The sequence below is a fragment of the Tachypleus tridentatus genome, chromosome 11, assembly GCF_004210375.1.
Source record: "Tachypleus tridentatus isolate NWPU-2018 chromosome 11, ASM421037v1, whole genome shotgun sequence".
NCBI classification, from domain to species: Eukaryota; Metazoa; Arthropoda; class Merostomata; order Xiphosura; family Limulidae; genus Tachypleus; species Tachypleus tridentatus.
In genome coordinates, this window is record NC_134835.1 from 22917501 (window position 1) to 22939805 (window position 22305).

At 33.6% G+C, this 22305-nt stretch overlaps 1 protein-coding gene across 2 annotated transcripts in view; it reads right to left on the reverse strand.

Annotated features, from left to right (window-relative positions):
- Positions 1-16642, reverse strand: part of LOC143231448 (short neuropeptide F-like) — a 29640-nt gene extending 12998 nt beyond the window's left edge. For both annotated transcript variants that reach the window (XM_076465986.1, XM_076465985.1), the window contains exon 1: positions 16501-16642. In XM_076465986.1, the coding sequence (XP_076322101.1) occupies positions 16501-16606 (106 nt within the window). In that variant the 5' untranslated portion in view covers positions 16607-16642. The remainder of the gene's footprint in view (positions 1-16500) is intronic.
- Positions 16643-22305: the final 5663 nt, after the last annotated feature.

Sequence of the window (22305 nt, forward strand, 5' to 3'; positions counted from 1 at the left end):
TGTAAGAATGTAGGGTACAGTCACAATTGGTAAGAATGTAATTATAGTCACAATTTGTAAGAATGTAAAGGATAGTCACAATTTGTAAGAATGTAAGGTACAGTCACAATTTGTAAGAATGTAAGGAATAGTCACAATTTGTAAGAATGTAAGGGACAGTCACAATTTGTAAGAATGTAAATGATAGTCACAATTTGTAAGAATGTAAGGGATAGTCACAATTTGTAAGAATGTAAGGGATAGTCACAATTTGTAAGAATGTAGGGGACAGTCGCAATTTGTAAGAATATAAGGGATAGTCCCAATTTGTAAGAATGTAGGGTACAGTCACAATTGGTAAGAATGTAAGGAATAGTCACAATTTGTAAGAATGTAAGGTACAGTCACAATTTGTAAGAATGTAAGGAATAGTCACAATTTGTAAGAATGTAAGGTACAGTCACAATTTGTAAGAATCTAAGGGATAGTCACGATTTGTAAGAATGTAGGGTACAGTCACAATTTGTAAGAATGTAAGGTACAATCACAATTTGTAAGAATGTAAGGAATAGTCACAATTTGTAAGAATGTAAGGGACAGTCACAATTTGTAAGAATGTAAGGTACAGTCACAATTTGTAAGAATGTAAGGGACAGTCACAATTTGTAAGAATGTAAGGTACAGTCACAATTTGTAAGAATGTAAGGAATAGTCACAATTTGTAAGATTGTAAGGGACAGTCACAATTTGTAAGAATGTAAGGTACAGTCACAATTTGTAAGAATGTAAGGTACAGTCACAATTTGTAAGAATGTAAGGAATAGTCACAATTTGTAAGAATGTAAGGGACAGTCACAATTTGTAAGAATGTAAGGTACAGTCACAATTTGTAAGAATGTAAGGGACAGTCACAATTTGTAAGAATGTAAGGTACAGTCACAATTTGTAAGAATGTAAGGAATAGTCACAATTTGTAAGAATGTAAGGTACAGTCACAATTTGTAAGAATGTAAGGACAGTCACAATTTGTAAGAATGTAAGGAATAGTCACAATTTGTATGAATGTAAGGGACAGTAACAATTTGTAAGAATGTAAGGGACAGTCACAATTTGTAAGAATGTAAGGTACAGTCACAATTTGTAAGAATGTAAAGGATAATCACAATTTGTAAGAATGTAAGGTACAGTCACAATTTGTAAGAATGTAAGGGACAGTCACAATTCTTAGGATGGTAAGGAATAGTCATATTTCTTAAGAATGTAAAGGAATAGTCACAATTTGTAAGAATGTAGGGCACAGTCACAATTTGTAAGAATGTAAATGATAGTCACAATTTGTAAGAATGTAAGGGATAGTCACAATTTGTAAGAATGTAAGGGATAGTCACAATTTGTAAGAATGTAGGGGACAGTCGCAATTTGTAAGAATATAAGGGATAGTCCCAATTTGTAAGAATGTAGGGTACAGTCACAATTGGTAAGAATGTAATTATAGTCACAATTTGTAAGAATGTAAAGGATAGTCACAATTTGTAAGAATGTAAGGTACAGTCACAATTTGTAAGAATGTAAGGAATAGTCACAATTTGTAAGAATGTAAGGGACAGTCACAATTTGTAAGAATGTAAATGATAGTCACAATTTGTAAGAATGTAAGGGATAGTCACAATTTGTAAGAATGTAAGGGATAGTCACAATTTGTAAGAATGTAGGGGACAGTCGCAATTTGTAAGAATATAAGGGATAGTCCCAATTTGTAAGAATGTAGGGTACAGTCACAATTGGTAAGAATGTAATTATAGTCACAATTTGTAAGAATGTAAAGGATAGTCACAATTTGTAAGAATGTAAGGGATAGTCACAATTTGTAAGAACGTAAGGGATAGTCAGAATTTGTAAGAATGTAGGGTACAGTCACAATTGGTAAGAACGTAAGGGATAGTCACAATTTGTAAGAATGTAAGGGACAGTCACAATTTGTAAGAACGTAAGGGATAGTCAGAATTTGTAAGAATATAGGGTACAGTCACAATTGGTAAGAACGTAAGGGATAGTCACAATTTGTAAGAATGTAAGGGACAGTCGCAATTTGTAAGAATATAAGGGATAGTCACAATTTGTAAGAATGTAGGGTACAGTCACAATTGGTAAGAACGTAAGGGATAGTCACAATTTGTAAGAATGTAAGGGACAGTCGCAATTTGTAAGAATATAAGGGATAGTCACAATTTGTAAGAATGTAAGGGACAGTCACAATGTGTAAGAATCGAAGGGACAGTCGCAATTCTTAGGATGGTAAGGAATAGTCATATTTCTTAAGAATGTAAAGGAATAGTCACAATTTGTAAGAATGTAGGGTACAGTCACAATTTGTAAGAATGTAAATGATAGTCACAATTTGTAAGAATGTAAGGGATAGTCACAATTTGTAAGAATGTAAGGGATAGTCACAATTTGTAAGAATGTAGGGGACAGTCGCAATTTGTAAGAATATAAGGGATAGTCCCAATTTGTAAGAATGTAGGGTACAGTCACAATTGGTAAGAATGTAATTATAGTCACAATTTGTAAGAATGTAAAGGATAGTCACAATTTGTAAGAATGTAAGGTACAGTCACAATTTGTAAGAATGTAAGGAATAGTCACAATTTGTAAGAATGTAAGGGACAGTCACAATTTGTAAGAATGTAAATGATAGTCACAATTTGTAAGAATGTAAGGGATAGTCACAATTTGTAAGAATGTAAGGGATAGTCACAATTTGTAAGAATGTAGGGGACAGTCGCAATTTGTAAGAATATAAGGATAGTCCCAATTTGTAAGAATGTAGGGTACAGTCACAATTGGTAAGAATGTAATTATAGTCACAATTTGTAAGAATGTAAGGATAGTCACAATTTGTAAGAATGTAAGGGATAGTCACAATTTGTAAGAACGTAAGGGATAGTCAGAATTTGTAAGAATGTAGGGTACAGTCACAATTGGTAAGAACGTAAGGGATAGTCACAATTTGTAAGAATGTAAGGGACAGTCACAATTTGTAAGAACGTAAGGGATAGTCAGAATTTGTAAGAATATAGGGTACAGTCACAATTGGTAAGAACGTAAGGGATAGTCACAATTTGTAAGAATGTAAGGGACAGTCGCAATTTGTAAGAAAATAAGGGATAGTCACAATTTGTAAGAATGTAGGGTACAGTCACAATTGGTAAGAACGTAAGGGATAGTCACAATTTGTAAGAATGTAAGGGACAGTCACAATGTGTAAGAATCGAAGGGACAGTCGCAATTTGTAAGAATATAAGGGATAGTCACAATTTGTAAGAATGTAAGGGACAGTCACAATGTGTAAGAATGTAAGAGATAGTCACAATTTGTAAGAATGTAGGGGACAGTTACAATTTGTAGGGAAGTGAAGAACAAGTAGGATATTTTTGGGTTGTTTTTTCCAGTTTTAACTTTCCAATCTACTGACCTCTAGGATATTTTCTATTTAATGCTTTTGGTCAGTGAAGATAAAGATTTTTCGTGTTAAAATTGTCTTTCGAACCATTTCTATCTCAGAACGTGGAAGACATTGTGCTTCCATGTTCACTTTTCATTGTAGCAAGACGCATAGAATAAAACACAAGAACATCGTTCAGTTGTTCGAGCTTTATTAGTTTGCGAGTTGTTAGAATTTGGTTTTTCTTACTAGAACAACGTAACTCAAAATGCTGGTAAACGGACATTACTACAGGTTACACATTAGAAGACTTGTGGTTTACTCTTTCGACAGTTACGGAAAATTATTGTATCACAAACAGGAAATCGTATTGGAAGGTTAATTTATGATGTGGACTGGCTGTGGCCAATGGACTTATACTTCATTCAAGTCGCTATTATAGAATATGGAGTGAAGGTCAGATGGTGATACCCACCATTCATTTTAATAGGTGACAATACGGGAATACACAATCTTGGAAGTCGATCAAAAATACGAAATAGGAGAACCTGATTGGATGTTCTTGATTGACCAGAGCAACTAAATAACATCTAGAAAGAAAGAAAGACAGCGAGTATCTCAGAAGTTGATGTGAGCGCGTGATCCATTATATGCCATGTTAATGACTCCATAAGATTCACACAAGGAGGACAGGAGGCACAATCTCGTTTACGTAACACAACAAATGAAACAGTTTTAATATCACAGACATGACTGAGAGAAGAACCCTAGTGCTTTTAGTATTTCGAATAATGTACAATACGGTCAGAAATAAACAAGATCTTACGTTTAATTTTGAACAGGTTGTTATTTAAGTTTACGATACTTAAGTGTTGAGAAACATTAAACACGTATACAAGTAACAGTAACAGTTAGCTTAATATCTCTAACGTTGGCCAGCATGCATAACGTTGCGAGGGAAACAAATAAAAAATTCACGACACTTTTTCAAATATATTAATTCAGCTCAACTTGTTTTTTTCTTTTTCTTATTACTGGTAATAAAACTGTCACACTTCAACTCAGAAATAGCTAGAAAGTTCTTTTTTTACGTTATTTATAGTCTTAAAACTCAAGATATTTTAACATTATTTTGAAAAAAAATTCAAATAATATCACAATAATTTACTAAAACTGCCCGTTTCTCTTAGAGTACGTTTGATCGCCTGTCATTGGATGACATGTTTTACAGAAAAAATGTCTTTTCCTACTCTATTTCTGAATGTGATGGTATGTACAAGATAGATTGCATCAAAATATAGTGGGCTATTTTACAGATAAATCTGTATCAAAATCACCACGTGTGAAAGTTCACAAGAAATGGATGTGGAGATAAACTTAAGATAGATAAGTGAACTTTACAAATAGGCTTATACATCATGAAAAATGGTATTACTTGTTTTTATTACACGAGTATTGTAAACATGATTACATAAATATATTTATATTGTTATTCAGTTTATTAAACCGCAGTGAAATGAAAGATTTAACTTTATTTTTTTTATTATTTGCTATTGTGGTTATATTTCTAAGCCTTTTTTTACATAAGGTAGTGGAGTAATATTTCTGGTTATTTTGTACTGATTAAGCTTGCTGTTTTCAAACTGTTTTTGCTATCTTAACTCCTCTCAGCGATTTGGAGCTAACAGGACCAAACTTGAAAGGTGGACACAAGGAGTGGTGTCCCTATCTATATAAAGCGTACCCTCTAGTAGGGGCTAAAACGACCCTTGAAGGTCTAACAGAGTAAGCTTACGTGGTCGCTAAACTGAAACATCTCATTAACTTTTGTGTTCGTGAGTTTGAAACTGAATTCGTAACCTCCAGAGATTAGCAAGATCAAAGTAGGTGCACGTGCTTAGCTTATTCTAGAGGCGGATGTCCTAACGGGCAAAGATCGCTTTTGTGGTGATTATAGAAGTAACTTAGGATAATGGAGAACCTTGCTCGGTGCAATGAGACCTCTGTGAGCCATGTTGGAGATCTTGAAACCTCCAGAGGAGCGCAGCTACTTGATATTGTTACGATGGGTTCTCATATTAACCCTTGGCTAATTAGTTGCAACGCTCAAAGATGAAACGTGTTTTCTTTGTCCTTCTCCGATTAAACTTCCGCAACGGCTTACCCGAAACCCATACAGATCTGTATCTAATTCAATGGATATACCAGTTTCTTACTTATCTCATAAAATCACTATTTAGTAAAACAAATCAAACGGTTGTGTTATTCTTTATCATCTACCCACTTTTCTCCAGTGAGATCATCCTGCCTATCATCCTGATTTTGTTTGATTATAGTGAAGCACAAAGCTGCTCAATGGGCTATTTGTGCTCTACAGACATACTGCTGTACCACGGGGAGGCTTTATATTTTTACATTAAGTTCAATGTCTCCGCTAAAGCGGGGTTGGTGTTGAATCGTGTCGGGCCTAATGAGAGTTTAGTTATATTGGTGAGATGTGTTGTTATGCAGTGATTTTTCTTCTTTATCAAACTACCCTTTCGCTGCTTACAAAAATGAAACCAATATAATCTTTATATGCATATATAAACGCCTACTTGATTGGTTATTGGTTATTTTGAATTTCGCTCGAAGATACTCAAGGGCTAGCTGCGCTAGCCGTCCCTAATTTAGTGGAGTAAGACTAGAGGGAAGGAAGCTGGTCATCTCCACCCACCGCCAACTATTTGATTGCTTATGTATCAACGAATAGTGAGATTGAGCGTCGCATAACAACACCACCACTTCTGAAAGAGCGAGCATGTTCAGTGTGACGGGGATTTGAACCTGCGGCCCTCAAACTGAGAGGTGAGTGTCCTAACTACTTGGCCAGTGAAATACGTCAATATTGAGAGGCGAGTGTCCTAACTATTTGGCCAGTGAAATACGTCAGTTAGTTTAGTTCCGTGTAGTTTCTACAGTACATGTTTCAGCGATGACTTAAGAACGCGGTTCGAATCCCCGAACGACACCGAAATTATTTTTACTAGTTCATTGTTGGTGAGAGTCCCCCGCTGGTACAGTGGTAAGTCTACGGATTTACAACGCTAAAATCAGGGGATTCGATTCCCCTTGGTGGACTCAGCAGTTAGCCCGATGTGGCTTTCCTAAAAGAAAACACACACACACACACTTGTAGTTGGTGAGACGTTATATCTTTTTTAATAACACGTTTTATACGACAGTGCCTAGTGGTTCTTATGAACAATTCTTATCGTTTTAAGATTCATTTACAGTTTCATATTTATATCTTATGAATTACTGAGTTTACGACTCTCTTTGTAATCTTCCGTTTCCCCTGCAAAGTTATCTAACAGCGAGAGAGAACATATTACATCTAGATATAACTTTGTAGTAATGAAGATTGTTCTTGGCCCGGCACGGCCAAACGTGTTAAGGCGTGCGACTTAAAAAACCTGCACTTACATATTAATGAACAACAGTTGGTTAACTTTTGATCTCAGACTTGGACCGTGGAGTTTATTTCATTTATAACACGCTCTGAAAGCCTGATCACCCCCTGTCTCCATGATTAAGCTAAACTAAAGCGATGTGTAACGATAACAGAGTAGAAACAAATAAGAGTTAATATAATGTCTCCAAAGGTTTTGGACTCATGACTAATGAATAGGTTTGCGCTTTTTAAATGTTTTTTTCTTCTTATCTAAATTAAAGGCTGATGGAAATAAGGATTGATTGAATAACTTTGTGACGAAGTAAAGTACAAACAGTTTAAAAACTCCCAGTCCGCTCAAGCTGTGCTAAAATAAGACCACGGTTCTACTAAATTAAAATACGTTACATGTAACAAAAGAAGTTAGATTTGAAATTTAATAGTTAGAAAGATGGGATGTGAAAAGGAAGCGCAAATTAGCATTGAAGTAAAACTAAGAATAAGGTGGTGTTAAGGTAACAGAATGCGTAAGTTAGTCGTAAGGTAAAACTAAGAATAAGTTAGTTTTAAAGTAAAAAGCGTAAGTTAGTCGTAAGGTAAAACTAAGAATAAGTTAGTTTTAAAGTAAAAAGCGTAAGTTAATCGTAAGGTAAAACTAAGAATAAGTTAGTTTTAAAGTAAAAAAGCGTAAGTTAATCGTAAGGTAAAACTAAGAATAAGTTAGTTTTAAAAAAAGAAGCGTAAGTTAGTCGTAAGATAAAACTAAGAATTAGTTAGTTTTAAAGTAAAAGCGTAAGTTAGTCGTAAGGTAAAACTAAGAATAAAGTTAGTTTTAAAGTAAAAAGCGTAAGTTAGTCGTAAGGTAAAACTAAGAATAAGTTAGTTTTAAAGTAAAAGAAAGCGTAAGTTAGTCGTAAGGTAAAACTAAGAATAAGTTAGTTTTAAAGTAAAAAGCGTAAGTTAGTCGTAAGGTAAAACTAAGAATAAGTTAGTTTTAAAGTAAAAGAAAGCGTAAGTTAGTCGTAAGGTAAAACTAAGAATAAGTTAGTTCTAAAGTAAAAAGCGTAAATTAATCGTAAGGTAAAACTAAGAATAAGTTAGTTTGTTAGTTTTAAAGTAAAAGAAAGCGTAAGTTAGTCGTAAGGTAAAACTAAGAATAAGTTAGTTTTAAAGTAAAAAGCGTAAGTTAGTCGTAAGGTAAAACTAAGAATAAGTTAGTTTTAAAGTAAAAGAAAGCGTAAGTTAGTCGTAAGGTAAAACTAAGAATAAGTTAGTTTTAAAGTAAAAAGCGTAAATTAATCGTAAGGTAAAACTAAGAATAAGTTAGTTTTAAAGTAAAAGAAAGCGTAAGTTAGTCGTAAGGTAAAACTAAGAATAAGTTAGTTTTAAAGTAAAAAGCGTAAGTTAGTCGTAAGGTAAAACTAAGAACAAGTTAGTTTTAAAGTAAAAAGCGTAAGTTAGTCGTAAGGTAAAACTAAGAATAAGTTAGTTTTAAAGTAAAAGAAAGCGTAAGTTAATCGTAAGGTAAAACTAAGAATAAGTTAGTTTTAAAGTAAAAAGCGTAAGTTAATCGTAAGGTAAAACTAAGAATAAGTTAGTTTTAAAGCTAAAAAGAAAGCGTAAGTTAGTCGTAAGATAAAACTAAGAATAAGTTAGTTTTAAAGTAAAAGCGTAAGTTAGTCGTAAGGTAAAACTAAGAATAAGTTAGTTTTAAAGTAAAAAGCGTAAGTTAGTCGTAAGGTAAAACTAAGAATAAGTTAGTTTTAAAGTAAAAGAAAGCGTAAGTTAGTCGTAAGGTAAAACTAAGAATAAGTTAGTTTTAAAGTAAAAAACGTAAGTTAGTCGTAAGGTAAAACTAAGAATAAGTTAGTTTTAAAGTAAAAAGCGTAAGTTAGTCGTAAGGTAAAACTAAGAATAAGTTAGTTTTAAATTAAAAGAAAGCGTAAGTTAGTCGTAAGGTAAAACTAAGAATAAGTTAGTTTTAAAGTAAAAAGCGTAAGTTAATCGTAAGGTAAAACTAAGAATAAGTTAGTTTTAAAGTAAAAGAAAGCGTAAGTTAGTCGTAAGATAAAACTAAGAATTAGTTAGTTTTAAAGTAAAAAGCGTAAGTTAGTCGTAAGGTAAAACTAAGAATAAGTTAGTTTTAAAGTAAAAAGCGTAAGTTAGTCGTAAGGTAAAACTAAGAATAAGTTAGTTTTAAAGTAAAAGAAAGCGTAAGTTAGTCGTAAGGTAAAACTAAGAATAAGTTAGTTTTAAAGTAAAAAACGTAAGTTAGTCGTAAGGTAAAACTAAGAATAAGTTAGTTTTAAAGTAAAAAGCGTAAGTTAGTCGTAAGGTAAAACTAAGAATAAGTTAGTTTTAAATTAAAAGAAAGCGTAAGTTAGTCGTAAGGTAAAACTAAGAATAAGTTAGTTTTAAAGTAAAAAGCGTAAATTAATCGTAAGGTAAAACTAAGAATAAGTTAGTTTGTTAGTTTTAAAGTTAAAGAAAGCGTAAGTTAGTCGTAAGGTAAAACTAAGAATAAGTTAGTTTTAAAGTAAAAAGCGTAAGTTAGTCGTAAGGTAAAACTAAGAATAAGTTAGTTTTAAAGTAAAAAAAGCGTAAGTTAGTCGTAAGGTAAAACTAAGAATAAGTTAGTTTTAAAGTAAAAAGCGTAAATTAATCGTAAGGTAAAACTAAGAATAAGTTAGTTTTAAAGTAAAAGAAAGCGTAAGTTAGTCGTAAGGTAAAACTAAGAATAAGTTAGTTTTAAAGTAAAAAGCGTAAGTTAGTCGTAAGGTAAAACTAAGAATAAGTTAGTTTTAAAGTAAAAAAAAGCGTAAGTTAGTCGTAAGGTAAAACTAAGAATAAGTTAGTTTTAAAGTAAAAAGCGTAAGTTAGTCGTAAGGTAAAACTAAGAATAAGTTAGTTTTAAAGTAAAAGAAAGCGTAAGTTAGTCGTAAGGTAAAACTAAGAATAAGTTAGTTTTAAAGTAAAAAAGCGTAATTTATCGTAAGGTAAAACTAAGAATAAGTTAGTTTTAAGGTAACAGAAAGCATAAGTTAGTCGTATGGTAAAACTAAGAATAAATTAGTTTTAAGGTAAAAGAAAGCGTAAGTTAGTCGTAAGGTAAAATGACAAATAAGTTAGTCTTAACGTAAAAAAAAATATGTATGTTATTTTAAAGTAAAGAATAAACCTTCTTCGTAAATTTTGTGTTACGCATGACTGAATTCACAGCAAAAGCATTTTGCTCTCGGAACGATAACACTATTAGGAGTTAAACTAGAAGTATGTATTTACGCTAGAACTCGGAACGATAACACTATTAGGAGTTCAACTACAAGTATGTATTTACGCTAGAACTCGGAACGATAACATTATTAGAAGCTGAACTAGAAGTATGTATTTACGCTAGAACTCGGAACGATAACAATATTAGGAGCTGAACTAGAAGTATGTATTTAAGCTAGAGCTCGGAACGATAACATTATTAGGAGCTGAACTAGAAGTATGTATTTAAGCTAGAACTCGGAACGATAACATTATTAGGAGCTGAACTAGAAGAATGTATTTACGCTAGAGCTCGGAACGATAACATTATTAGGAACTGAACTAGAAGTATGTATTTACGCTAGAACTCGGAACGATAACATTATTAGGAGCTGAACTAGAAGTATGTATTTACGCTAGAACTCGGAACAATAACATTATTAGGAACTGAACTAGAAGAATGTATTTACGCTAGAACTCGGAACAATAACATTATTAGGAACTGAACTAGAAGAATGTATTTACGCTAGAACTCGGAACAATAACATTATTAGGAACTGAACTAGAAGAATGTATTTACGCTAGAACTCGGAACAATAACATTATTAGGAATTGAACTAGAAGAATGTATTTACGCTAGAACTCGGAATAATAACATTATTAGGAACTGAACTAGAAGAATGTATTTACGCTAGAACTCGGAACGATAACATTATTAGGAACTGAACTTGAAGTATGTATTTAAGCTAGAACTCGGAACAATAACATAATTAGGAGCTGAATAGAAGTGTGTATTTAAGCTAGAACTCGGAACAATAACATTATTAGAAGCTGAACTAGAAGTATGTATTTAAGCTAGAACTCGGAACAATAACATTATTAGGAACTGAACTAGAAGTATGTATTTAAGCTAGAACTCGGAACTATAACATTATTAGGAACTGAACTAGAAGAATGTATTTACGCTAGAACTCGGAACTATAACATTATTAGGAACTGAACTAGAAGTATGTATTTAAGCTAGAACTCGGAACGATAACATTATTAGGAACTGAACTAGAAGAATGTATTTTCGCTAGAACTCGGAACGATAACATTATTAGGAGCTGAACTAGAAGTATGTATTTAAGCTAGAACTCGGAACGATAACACTATTAGGAGCTGAACTAGAAGTATGTATTTACGCTAGAACTCGGAACGATAACATTATTAGGAGCTGAACTAGAAGTATGTATTTAAGCTAGAACTCGGAACTATAACATTATTAGGAACTGAACTAGAAGAATGTATTTACGCTAGAACTCGGAACGATAACATTATTAGGAACTGAACTAGAAGAATGTATTTAAGCTAGAACTCGGAACGATAACATTATTAGGAGTTGAACTAGAAGTATGTATTTAAGCTAGAACTCGGAACTATAACATTATTAGGAACTGAACTAGAAGAATGTATTTACGCTAGAACTCGGAACGATAACATTATTAGGAGTTGAACTAGAAGTATGTATTTAAGCTAGAACTCGGAACAATAACATTATTAGGAGTTGAACTAGAAGTATGTATTTAAGCTAGAACTCGGAACTATAACATTATTAGGAACTGAACTAGAAGAATGTATTTACGCTAGAACTCGGAACAATAACATTATTAGGAACTGAACTAGAAGTATGTATTTACGCTAGAACTCGGAACGATAACATTATTAGGAACTGAACTAGAAGAATGTATTTAAGCTAGAACTCGGAACGATAACATTATTAGGAACTGAACTAGAAGAATGTATTTTCGCTAGAACTCGGAACGATAACATTATTAGGAGCTGAACTAGAAGTATGTATTTAAGCTAGAACTCGGAACGATAACACTATTAGGAGCTGAACTAGAAGTATGTATTTACGCTAGAACTCGGAACTATAACATTATTAGGAACTGAACTAGAAGTATGTATTTAAGCTAGAACTCGGAACGATAACATTATTAGGAACTGAACTAGAAGAATGTATTTTCGCTAGAACTCGGAACGATAACATTATTAGGAGCTGAACTAGAAGTATGTATTTAAGCTAGAACTCGGAACGATAACACTATTAGGAGCTGAACTAGAAGTATGTATTTACGATAGAACTCGGAACAATAACATTATTAGGAGTTGAACTAGAAGTATGTATTTAAGCTAGAACTCGGAACAATAACATTATTAGGAACTGAACTAGAAGTATGTATTTAAGCTAGAACTCGGAACTATAACATTATTAGGAACTGAACTAGAAGAATGTATTTACGCTAGAACTCGGAACGATAACATTATTAGGAACTGAACTAGAAGAATGTATTTAAGCTAGAACTCGGAACGATAACATTATTAGGAGTTGAACTAGAAGTATGTATTTAAGCTAGAACTCGGAACTATAACATTATTAGGAACTGAACTAGAAGAATGTATTTAAGCTAGAACTCGGAACGATAACATTATTAGGAGTTGAACTAGAAGTATGTATTTAAGCTAGAACTCGGAACAATAACATTATTAGGAGTTGAACTAGAAGTATGTATTTAAGCTAGAACTCGGAACTATAACATTATCAGGAACTGAACTAGAAGAATGTATTTACGCTAGAACTCGGAACAATAACATTATTAGGAACTGAACTAGAAGTATGTATTTACGCTAGAACTCGGAACGATAACATTATTAGGAACTGAACTAGAAGAATGTATTTAAGCTAGAACTCGGAACGATAACATTATTAGGAACTGAACTAGAAGAATGTATTTTCGCTAGAACTCGGAACGATAACATTATTAGGAGCTGAACTAGAAGTATGTATTTAAGCTAGAACTCGGAACGATAACACTATTAGGAGCTGAACTAGAAGTATGTATTTACAATAGAACTCGGAACAATAACATTATTAGGAGTTGAACTAGAAGTATGTATTTAAGCTAGAACTCGGAACTATAACATTATTAGGAACTGAACTAGAAGAATGTATTTACGCTAGAACTCGGAACTATAACATTATTAGGAACTGAACTAGAAGTATGTATTTAAGCTAGAACTCGGAACAATAACATTATTAGGAACTGAACTAGAAGAATGTATTTTCGCTAGAACTCGGAACGATAACATTATTAGGAGCTGAACTAGAAGTATGTATTTAAGCTAGAACTCGGAACGATAACACTATTAGGAGCTGAACTAGAAGTATGTATTTACGCTAGAACTCGGAACAATAACATTATTAGGAGTTGAACTAGAAGTATGTATTTAAGCTAGAACTCGGAACTATAACATTATTAGGAACTGAACTAGAAGAATGTATTTACGCTAGAACTCGGAACTATAACATTATTAGGAACTGAACTAGAAGTATGTATTTAAGCTAGAACTCGGAACAATAACATTATTAGGAACTGAACTAGAAGAATGTATTTACGCTAGAACTCGGAACGATAACATTATTAGGAACTGAACTAGAAGAATGTATTTACGCTAGAACTCGGAACGATAACATTATTAGGAACTGAACTAGAAGTATGTATTTAAGCAAGAACTCGGAACGATAACATTATTCGGAACTGAACTAGAAGAATGTATTTACGCTAGAACTCGGAACGATAACATTATTAGGAACTGAACTAGAAGTATGTATTTAAGCTAGAACTCGGAACGATAACATTATTAGGAACTGAACTAGAAGAATGTATTTACGCTAGAACTCGGAACGATAACATTATTAGGAACTGAACTAGAAGAATGTATTTACGCTAGAACTCGGAACGATAACATTATTAGGAACTGAACTAGAAGTATGTATTTAAGCTAGAACTCGGAACGATAACATTATTAGGAACTGAACTAGAAGTATGTATTTACGCTAGAACTCGGAACGATAACACTATTAGGAGCTGAACTAGAAGTATGTATTTACGCTAGAACTCGGAATGATAACATTATTAGGAACTGAACTAGAAGAATGTATTTCAGCTAGAACTCGGAACGATAACATTATTAGGAACTGAACTAGAAGTATGTATTTACGCTAGAACTCGGAACGATAACACTATTAGGAGCTGAACTAGAAGTATGTATTTACGCTAGAACTCGGAACGATAACACTATTAGGAGCTGAACTAGAAGTATGTATTTAAGCTAGAACTCGGAACAATAACATTATTAGGAACTGAACTAGAAGTATTATTTAAGCTAGGACTCGGAACAATAACATTATTAGGAGCTGAATAGAAGTATGTATTTACGCTAGAACTCGGAACGATAACATTATTAGGAGCTGAATAGAAGTATGTATTTACGCTAGAACTCGGAACAATAACATTATTAGGAGCTGAATAGAAGTATGTATTTACGCTAGAACTCGAAACTATAACATTATTAGGAACTGAACTAGAAGTATGTATTTAAGCTAGAACTCGGAACGATAACATTATTAGGAACTGAACTAGAAGAATGTATTTAAGCTAGAACTCGGAACGATAACAATATTAGGAACCGAACTAGAAGTATGTATTTACGCTAGAACTCGGAATGATAACGTTATTAAGAACTGAACTAGAAGTATGTATTTACGCTAGAACTCGGAATGATAACATTATTAGGAACTGAACTAGAAGTATGTATTTAAGCTAGAACTCGGAACGATAACATTATTAGGAGCTGAACTAGAAGTATGTATTTAAGCTAGAACTCGGAACAATAACATTATTAGGAGCTGAACTAGAAGTATGTATTTAAGCTAGAACTCGGAACAATAACATTATTAGGAGCTGAACTAGAAGTATGTATTTAAGCTAGAACTCGGAACGATAACATTATTAGGAGCTGAACTAGAAGTATGTATTTAAGCTAGAACTCGGAAGGATAACATTATTAGGAGCTGAACTAGAAATATGTATTTAATCTAAAACTCGGAACGATAACACTATTAGGAGCTGAACTAGAAGTATGTATTTAAGCTCGAACTCGGGAGGATAACATTATTAGGAGCTGAACTAGAAATATGTATTTAAGCTAGAACTCGGAAGGATAATTATTAGGAGCTGAACTAGAAGTATATATTTAAGCTAGAATTCGGAAGGATAACATTATTAGGAGCTGAACTAGAAGTATGTATTTAATCTAGAACTCGGAACGATAACACTATTAGGAGCTGAACTAGAAGTATGTATTTAAGCTAGAACTCGGAAGGATAACACTATTAGGAGCTGAACTAGAAGTATGTATTTAATCTAGAACTCGGAACGATAACACTATTAGGAGCTGAACTAGAAGTATGTATTTAATCTAGAACTCGGAACGATAACACTATTAGGAGCTGAACTAGAAGTATGTATTTGATCTAGAACTTGGAAGGATAACATTATTAGGAGCTGAACTAGAAGTATGTATTTAATTTAGAATGCACAGAGAATTGTCAGAAGTTTGAAAAGCTTGCTAATATAAGAATTTAATAACATGCTACAAAACAGTAAACAATGTGGGCGAATTAAATAGTTTCGAAGTGGATCATTAGCAAATCAATTTCGGATATTTATATCATTAGGATTCTCCATTGAATATTAGATATACGTTAAAGAGTTCGCCTGACAAGGTCAATGATTAACGTAAAGGCTTTGAATGTTTGATTGACTAAAATTCAGTCAATAAAATTGACATCATAACGTCGTAGATTAACGTCGCCTGGGAGTTTGACACTTTGGTGTTATTAAAACATTGAAACACGTTCTACCACTGACAGGTGAAAAGTAGACCTTCGAGATTAGCAGATTCCTGGCAATGGGTTTAATTATAACGAACTAAAATTCGTCACTATTCTGTGTCGTGGCAAATGAACGTCTATAAACTCGCGCGCAGGGTAATGAGTTCTTTACGTTGATTCGGTGATAACATTTGAAAACATCTTGTCAAATTGACGTCAGTGAGTTGAATCTTAAATGAAAGCTGTGGACATGTGAACTTCAAACGAAAACCAGCATATTAGATAACATGATGTGATGAGTTTGTTTACGATTCACTACTAAACGCACGCTGTTTATTAAAACAAGAATTATATACACAGAGTTCTTCAATGTATGTCGTACTGTTTAGGAAAACACCCGTGAAACTGCCAAATTTATGTCACACGGGAGAGTTAATAAAATGAAGTTCTCTAGTAATTCTAAGTAACTGTTACAGATCTATAAATTTGTTTGTTGATTGGCTATTGTTGAAATTAGGTTCAAAAGCTTAAAATTTAACGAACAGTTCATTTTAAAAGTGTGCATGAGGTCATTGTTGGCTCCAAAGGTTTTTCTAGGTTTTATCAGCAAGATTGTTTAAGCATCTTTTGAGATTATTTGATAAGAATCAAAAGTATTTTAAGTTTCCTTACTGTCATAATCATTGTAGATGTGCGGTGATGCAGTCACAAGGTGGTCTACCACTACAAGAACGCAGAAGAATGAAACACAAGCTTTGAACAAAGAAGTCGAAGACATCTTAGCAGAAGTTCAGAAGAAAAGGAACGCCAGTGACGACCTATATTGAGAAAAGGCAACATATAACATTACTAATTACAGTAAGGAAGGAATACCCGATGAAGAAACCAATGAGTTAAGTGAAAACTGGAAATATTGTAGATATTTCGTATTTATATGATAGATACATGATACATCAAATGGGACAGTCACTTTGAAGACAAATTAGCAAAATCATACTGGACACATAAAATAAATAGTTATTTATTGTAAGCACTTTCTCGTGGATGAATTCAAAGATAAACTAGAAATTACCTGTATTACAAAGTATAAACGATGACTGAAGTGGATATAATGATATAAAATTACTTCAATAAACGTTTTATTAAACGATTTTCATACTTTTATTGGGTTTCATGGATTCATTTCGTGATATATATTTTAACATGTTAAACTGAAGACGTCAAGATCAATATATGTGTCTTAATCCATTAACTTTTTATTAAAGGTATTAACCACTATTGTAGTGTATTAATAAGCACTGAGTTAAAGAGAATCTACACTTTCAAAACACGACAATCTGAAGAAACTGACTATTAGAGAAATACTTAAACAAAATATTTTGTGTGAATTAGCAAGAACATTTCGCACAAAGAAATCATTTTATTGGATCAGCGATAAGTCGAAGGACTTACAGTGCTAAAATCCGGGTTCGATTCCTCGTGACGGGCAGAGGGAATATAGCCAGTTATGTGGCTGGGCGCTAAATTAACAACAAGAACGACATAAACATATAAACCCACGTTGATTTAAGGCACAGTTTAAATTTTGAGGTTTAAATTTGAAGTTCAGGTTGATAAACAGATACTTGAAGGGTATTGATTTAACGGAATTCATAGTAAATCTTGTACAATCACCAGGTTTTCTCAATTTTTTTTTGAAATTCGCTCAAGGATATACGAGGACTATCTGTGCTAGTCGTCTCTAATTTAGTAGTGTAAGACTAGAGAGAAGGCAGCTATTCATCACCACCCACCACCAACTCTTGGGCTACTCTTTTACCAACGAATAGTGAGATTGACTGTCACATTATAACGCCCCTACGGCTGAAAGGGCTAGCATGTTTGGTGCGAAGGAGACTCAAACCTGCAGCCTCAGATTATGAGTCGATTGCGTTAACCACCCGGCCATGGCGGGACTTTTTTGTCAAATAAGAAATGCTACAACTCGAGTCTTCAATCAACAGGTAAGTTTATTCTCCCAAAGCAATATATTGTAAATAGACATTAAATACTAATGTTTACTGGTATATAGGAACAAAATACCATTGAATTTTGTTTTATGTTTTTAATGTTACGTTAATCATTTTTATATCGTATTTTTCTTATTATTTAAAAAGCTATCTATCATCGAGACTGAAATTTTCTTTCAGATAAATATGTTACAAAACCTGATCTAGTGGGCTACATAAACCAATAACAGCTGAATATACACATTTTAGATATCTGGTGCTTTTGAAGTTCGGATTTACAACGCTAAAATCAGGGGTTCGATTCCCCTCGGTGGGCTGAGCAGATAGCCCTTTGTGGCTTTGCTATAAGAAAAACACGCTTTTGAAGTTACGTTATAACAAGATATTAACGTTCATTGGATAACTGATAAGTATTTCTATAGGTGCTTATCTGAGTAAGTTTCAATTCAGACTAATCAAAGATAATTAGATATTTATCATCTCCAAGGTGAAAATATGTTAACGTATTTTTTATGGCTCAGGTAAAACTACATGAACAGAGGGAAGCGTGTGGACAGCGCTGAGAAATATATTAAACTAAAAATTACCTTATTGTTTGAAATATATAAAAAAAAAGACACATCTTTTACTTGAAGACAGAAAGTGTGGGCGAAGTTTTATGGATCTATGTATTCAAGTTAGTAATGGAGTTTGTTTGAGGTGCTTTTTCCCCCTTGTTGACGATGAAACGATTTATTACGTAATAGGTTTTGGAAAGGTTAATTTATTGGTTGAAGCAGGGGTTCTGAATTTTCTACGGAGGCGCTGATATACATTAAAAACTGTCTATGTTAGCAAATTAAGTTGTAGCTCAAAATAAACAAATATTATGAAATGGAAGGTTGGAGCTAGCTGCACTTTATTATAATTTTGTTATTCTGTTTACTGAGAAATATATTTTAATTTGCCTTTCGAAATGGAATTAGAAGCCCGATATCCTTATGACTTCATCATCATAATGCTCCCCAGTGGTGTATGTCTGCGGACTTACAACGCTAAAAACTGGGTTTCGATACCCGTGGTGGGCAGAGCACAGATAGCCCATCGTGTAGCAAACCAACAACAACAACAATCATCATAATAATAATTGCTATTTGTTTTAGAAACTTTGATTCTAAACTGGTGTACACGAATTAACTTGGTAACCAACAGGTTTGAGTATTTTATCTGGAAAAGTAATACCAGAGATTAATGGAAATACATTATTATATTGTATAAAGAAGAAACATAATACATAGCAGACTAGTAATGAAACACTGAAGGCTCTTTCTAATTTTGTTCCTGAACATTTGTTCCAGTTCCTCTCCTTCCATAACTAATCTTCTTTAGTGCTTTCTCAGACGTACTACGCACTAATTGTTCTTCCCTGGCGGAAATGACCTGTGACTAATGGCAGTATTTATGTTGAATAAAAACGTTAAAACACGAGACCAGCGTAAATACTGACGTTACTTGTTGAATAACCCGGATAAAAACGTCACAAACAGAGTCAGAGAGACAATACGTATTTTCTTTGTCCATAAGCAGTTCGATGGTCATTCAGAGTCTGAACTTTGTGGGTTTAGAAATAACGTAGTGGGAACGTTTTGAGGTGTGGCGTTTCGTGTGGTAAGGTTAACGCCCAGGTTCTGCTTTGTTTGAATCCACTTTTATTGTTTGGAAAGATAAAGGAAGAGAGATAAAAAAGAATGGTGCTCTTTGCTACAAATATTACTAATGTTTTAATACATTTCAGTACAATTTCTAAATAAAGCTGATTTTTTGATGTGAATAAACACATTAGCGGAGAGATCTTTCAACAAATTATATCATTGAAATTACTGAAAGAGACGATAGAAACGTGTAGATTTTGTTCTGTGAAAATGGTGTTTCAACCGTGTGGGGTTCGTTTTCTCAGGGGTATTTTTCCCGATGTTTCTCAATATGCGTTTCGATAAAACGTGTGTGATATTTCAAGTTGTCTACGATGCTAAAATCAAGGGTTTGATTCTCCTCGGTGGATACACTAGAAAACCTGATGTGACTTTGCTATAAGAAAACAAACACTCATTTCTTTTGCTACTTTTACTAAAGTTACATGATGTTATATAATTTATCAACCATTAAACATTTAAAGGTCTCTTTCTCATATTTAATCCCTATCACACGAAACATGCTCGCCCTTTCAGTCGTGGGGGCGATATAATGTAATGATCAATTCTGCTATTTGTTGGTAAAAGAGTAGCCCAAGAGTTAGCAGTTGGTGGTGATGACTAGCTGCCTTCCCTCTAGCCTTACACTGCTAACTTAGGGATGACTAGCGCAGATAGCCCTTGTGTAACTTTGCGCAAAATTCAAACCAAACCAAACTCGTCTTTGTATGTTATATATTATATTAAAAAACATTAATCGAAATGACAGTTTGTCTTTGCAAAAATAAAGAAACAAAACTACGATAATACGTTTGTTTAGAATTAAGTACAAAGCTACATAATAGGCTACGTGTGCTCTGCTCATCACGGATGTTGAATTCCGGTTTCTGGCGGTGGGGGCCCGCAGTCATTCCGCTGTGTCACTGAACAAGGGGCAGTGTTGAGAATAATTTGTTTGTTTGTTTGTTTTGAATGTCGCGCAAAGCTACACGAGGGCTATGTGCGCTAGTCATCCCTAATTTAGCAGTGTAACACCAGAGGAAAGGCAGCTAGTCATCATCACCCACCGCCAACTCTTGAACTATTCTTTTACCAACGAATAGTGGGATTGACCATCACGTTATAACGTCCCCACGGCTGAAAGGGCGAGCATGCTTGGTGCGACGGGGATTCAAACACGAAATATTTAGCTTCAGAACATAACGAATCATAAAATTACGTCAATGTACATTTGGCTAACTTTATTTTATTTTGAGCAATATATCATGATATTGTGCAACAATCTGGAATTTTAAGTCACTTTGTATGTTTGTCTGTATATATATATAAACGCAAGTTCCATTGCTAGATTTCTCTTTTTCCCTCTGATGAACTATGTTGTCATAGTGTCACATTGCAAACAAATCCGTTATTATTTAACAGTTTATTCTATCTGTAAGTAAATATCAGTACTGTGATAACGTAACGTAAAACGATCTGTAGAGAAACAATGTCAATTATTCTGTCATGTAGCTTCCTAGAATTATTATCCTGAGAGTTGTTGTTGCTGTTTTCCTCTGGTGCTTCGGACACCGTTTGTTTTGTACGTTGTATATTTCGTATAATGGTTTATAGGTGAAAAGTATGCAAGGAATGTCTTCGCAGGAAATTCATTTCCAAGCAAAATGTCAAGTTGATATAAAGAGTGCAGTGACTAACCAAGAAATCTCTGCTTATATCCCTCAATATCATCACGGCTGACACAGAGGCGTGGCCGATGAAGAGACGAGAAACAAGGGAACTCTCTAAATAGAAATAGTTTTATGAAACAAATAAAAAAATCGTAGCTTTTTTGTTGTTCCTCGTTACAGTTGTACGTGCCAATACGTCTGTGCACGATCAAAATACATTTAACAGCCGTGGACACACGCGTTCCGATATATGACGTGGTTTTGTAAATACATTTTGTTTGACAGAGAAGTGATGGTTGACTTTAACGCCAGGGATTTCTTAAAGTTGACAATGGACAGTCAGAGAGATATTTACTTTTTTCTTTCGCGGAATAACATGGTGAGTGAAACATGGAGTGGAACAAAACAACAACTTTTTTTACTTACTATTCTTGCAGAAGGTTCGCTAAATAGAAAATGAAAATTGTATGCATTTTGAAACTTTCGGTAACTTATTTGAAGTCCAGAGACGTTTCTAATGTCAGCGGGTTTTTTAAATAAAACTTTTGTACTTTAAACAAACTGAGAAAATTTACTAATTACTGAACCAAATAAGTTACATTTACAATTAAATGAGAGAGAAAACTAGAACAAAACGTGTGATTAAAGTCCAGACACAAGAAAAGGTAAAATTGTTTTAACAAAATGCATGCCTTTTTGTGTGATAATTTTACATTTATAAACACATAACAAAAACATAATTATATCAATAACTCCATTATTAAGATTCTGGATAGTTTTATTACTGCCTCTCCCAGTGACTTACAAGGTTGGAAACCAGCTTTCGAAACCGTGGTGGGCAGAGCACATTGTGTAGTTTGTGCTTAACTTCAAACAAACAAGGCCTTATTGCTAATTAGAGTTAAAAGAAAAACCTCAAGCTGTGTTTACACAAACAAGTTTCAAATATTCAATTTGTATCAACGGCCCGGCATGGCCACGTGGTCAGGGCGCTCGACTCGTAACCTAAGGGTCGAAGGTTCGAATCCCCTTCACACCAATCATGTTCGCCCTTTCAGCCGTAGGAGCGTTATAATATGACGATCAGTCCCACTATTCGTTTATAAAAGAGTAGCCCAAGAGTTGGCG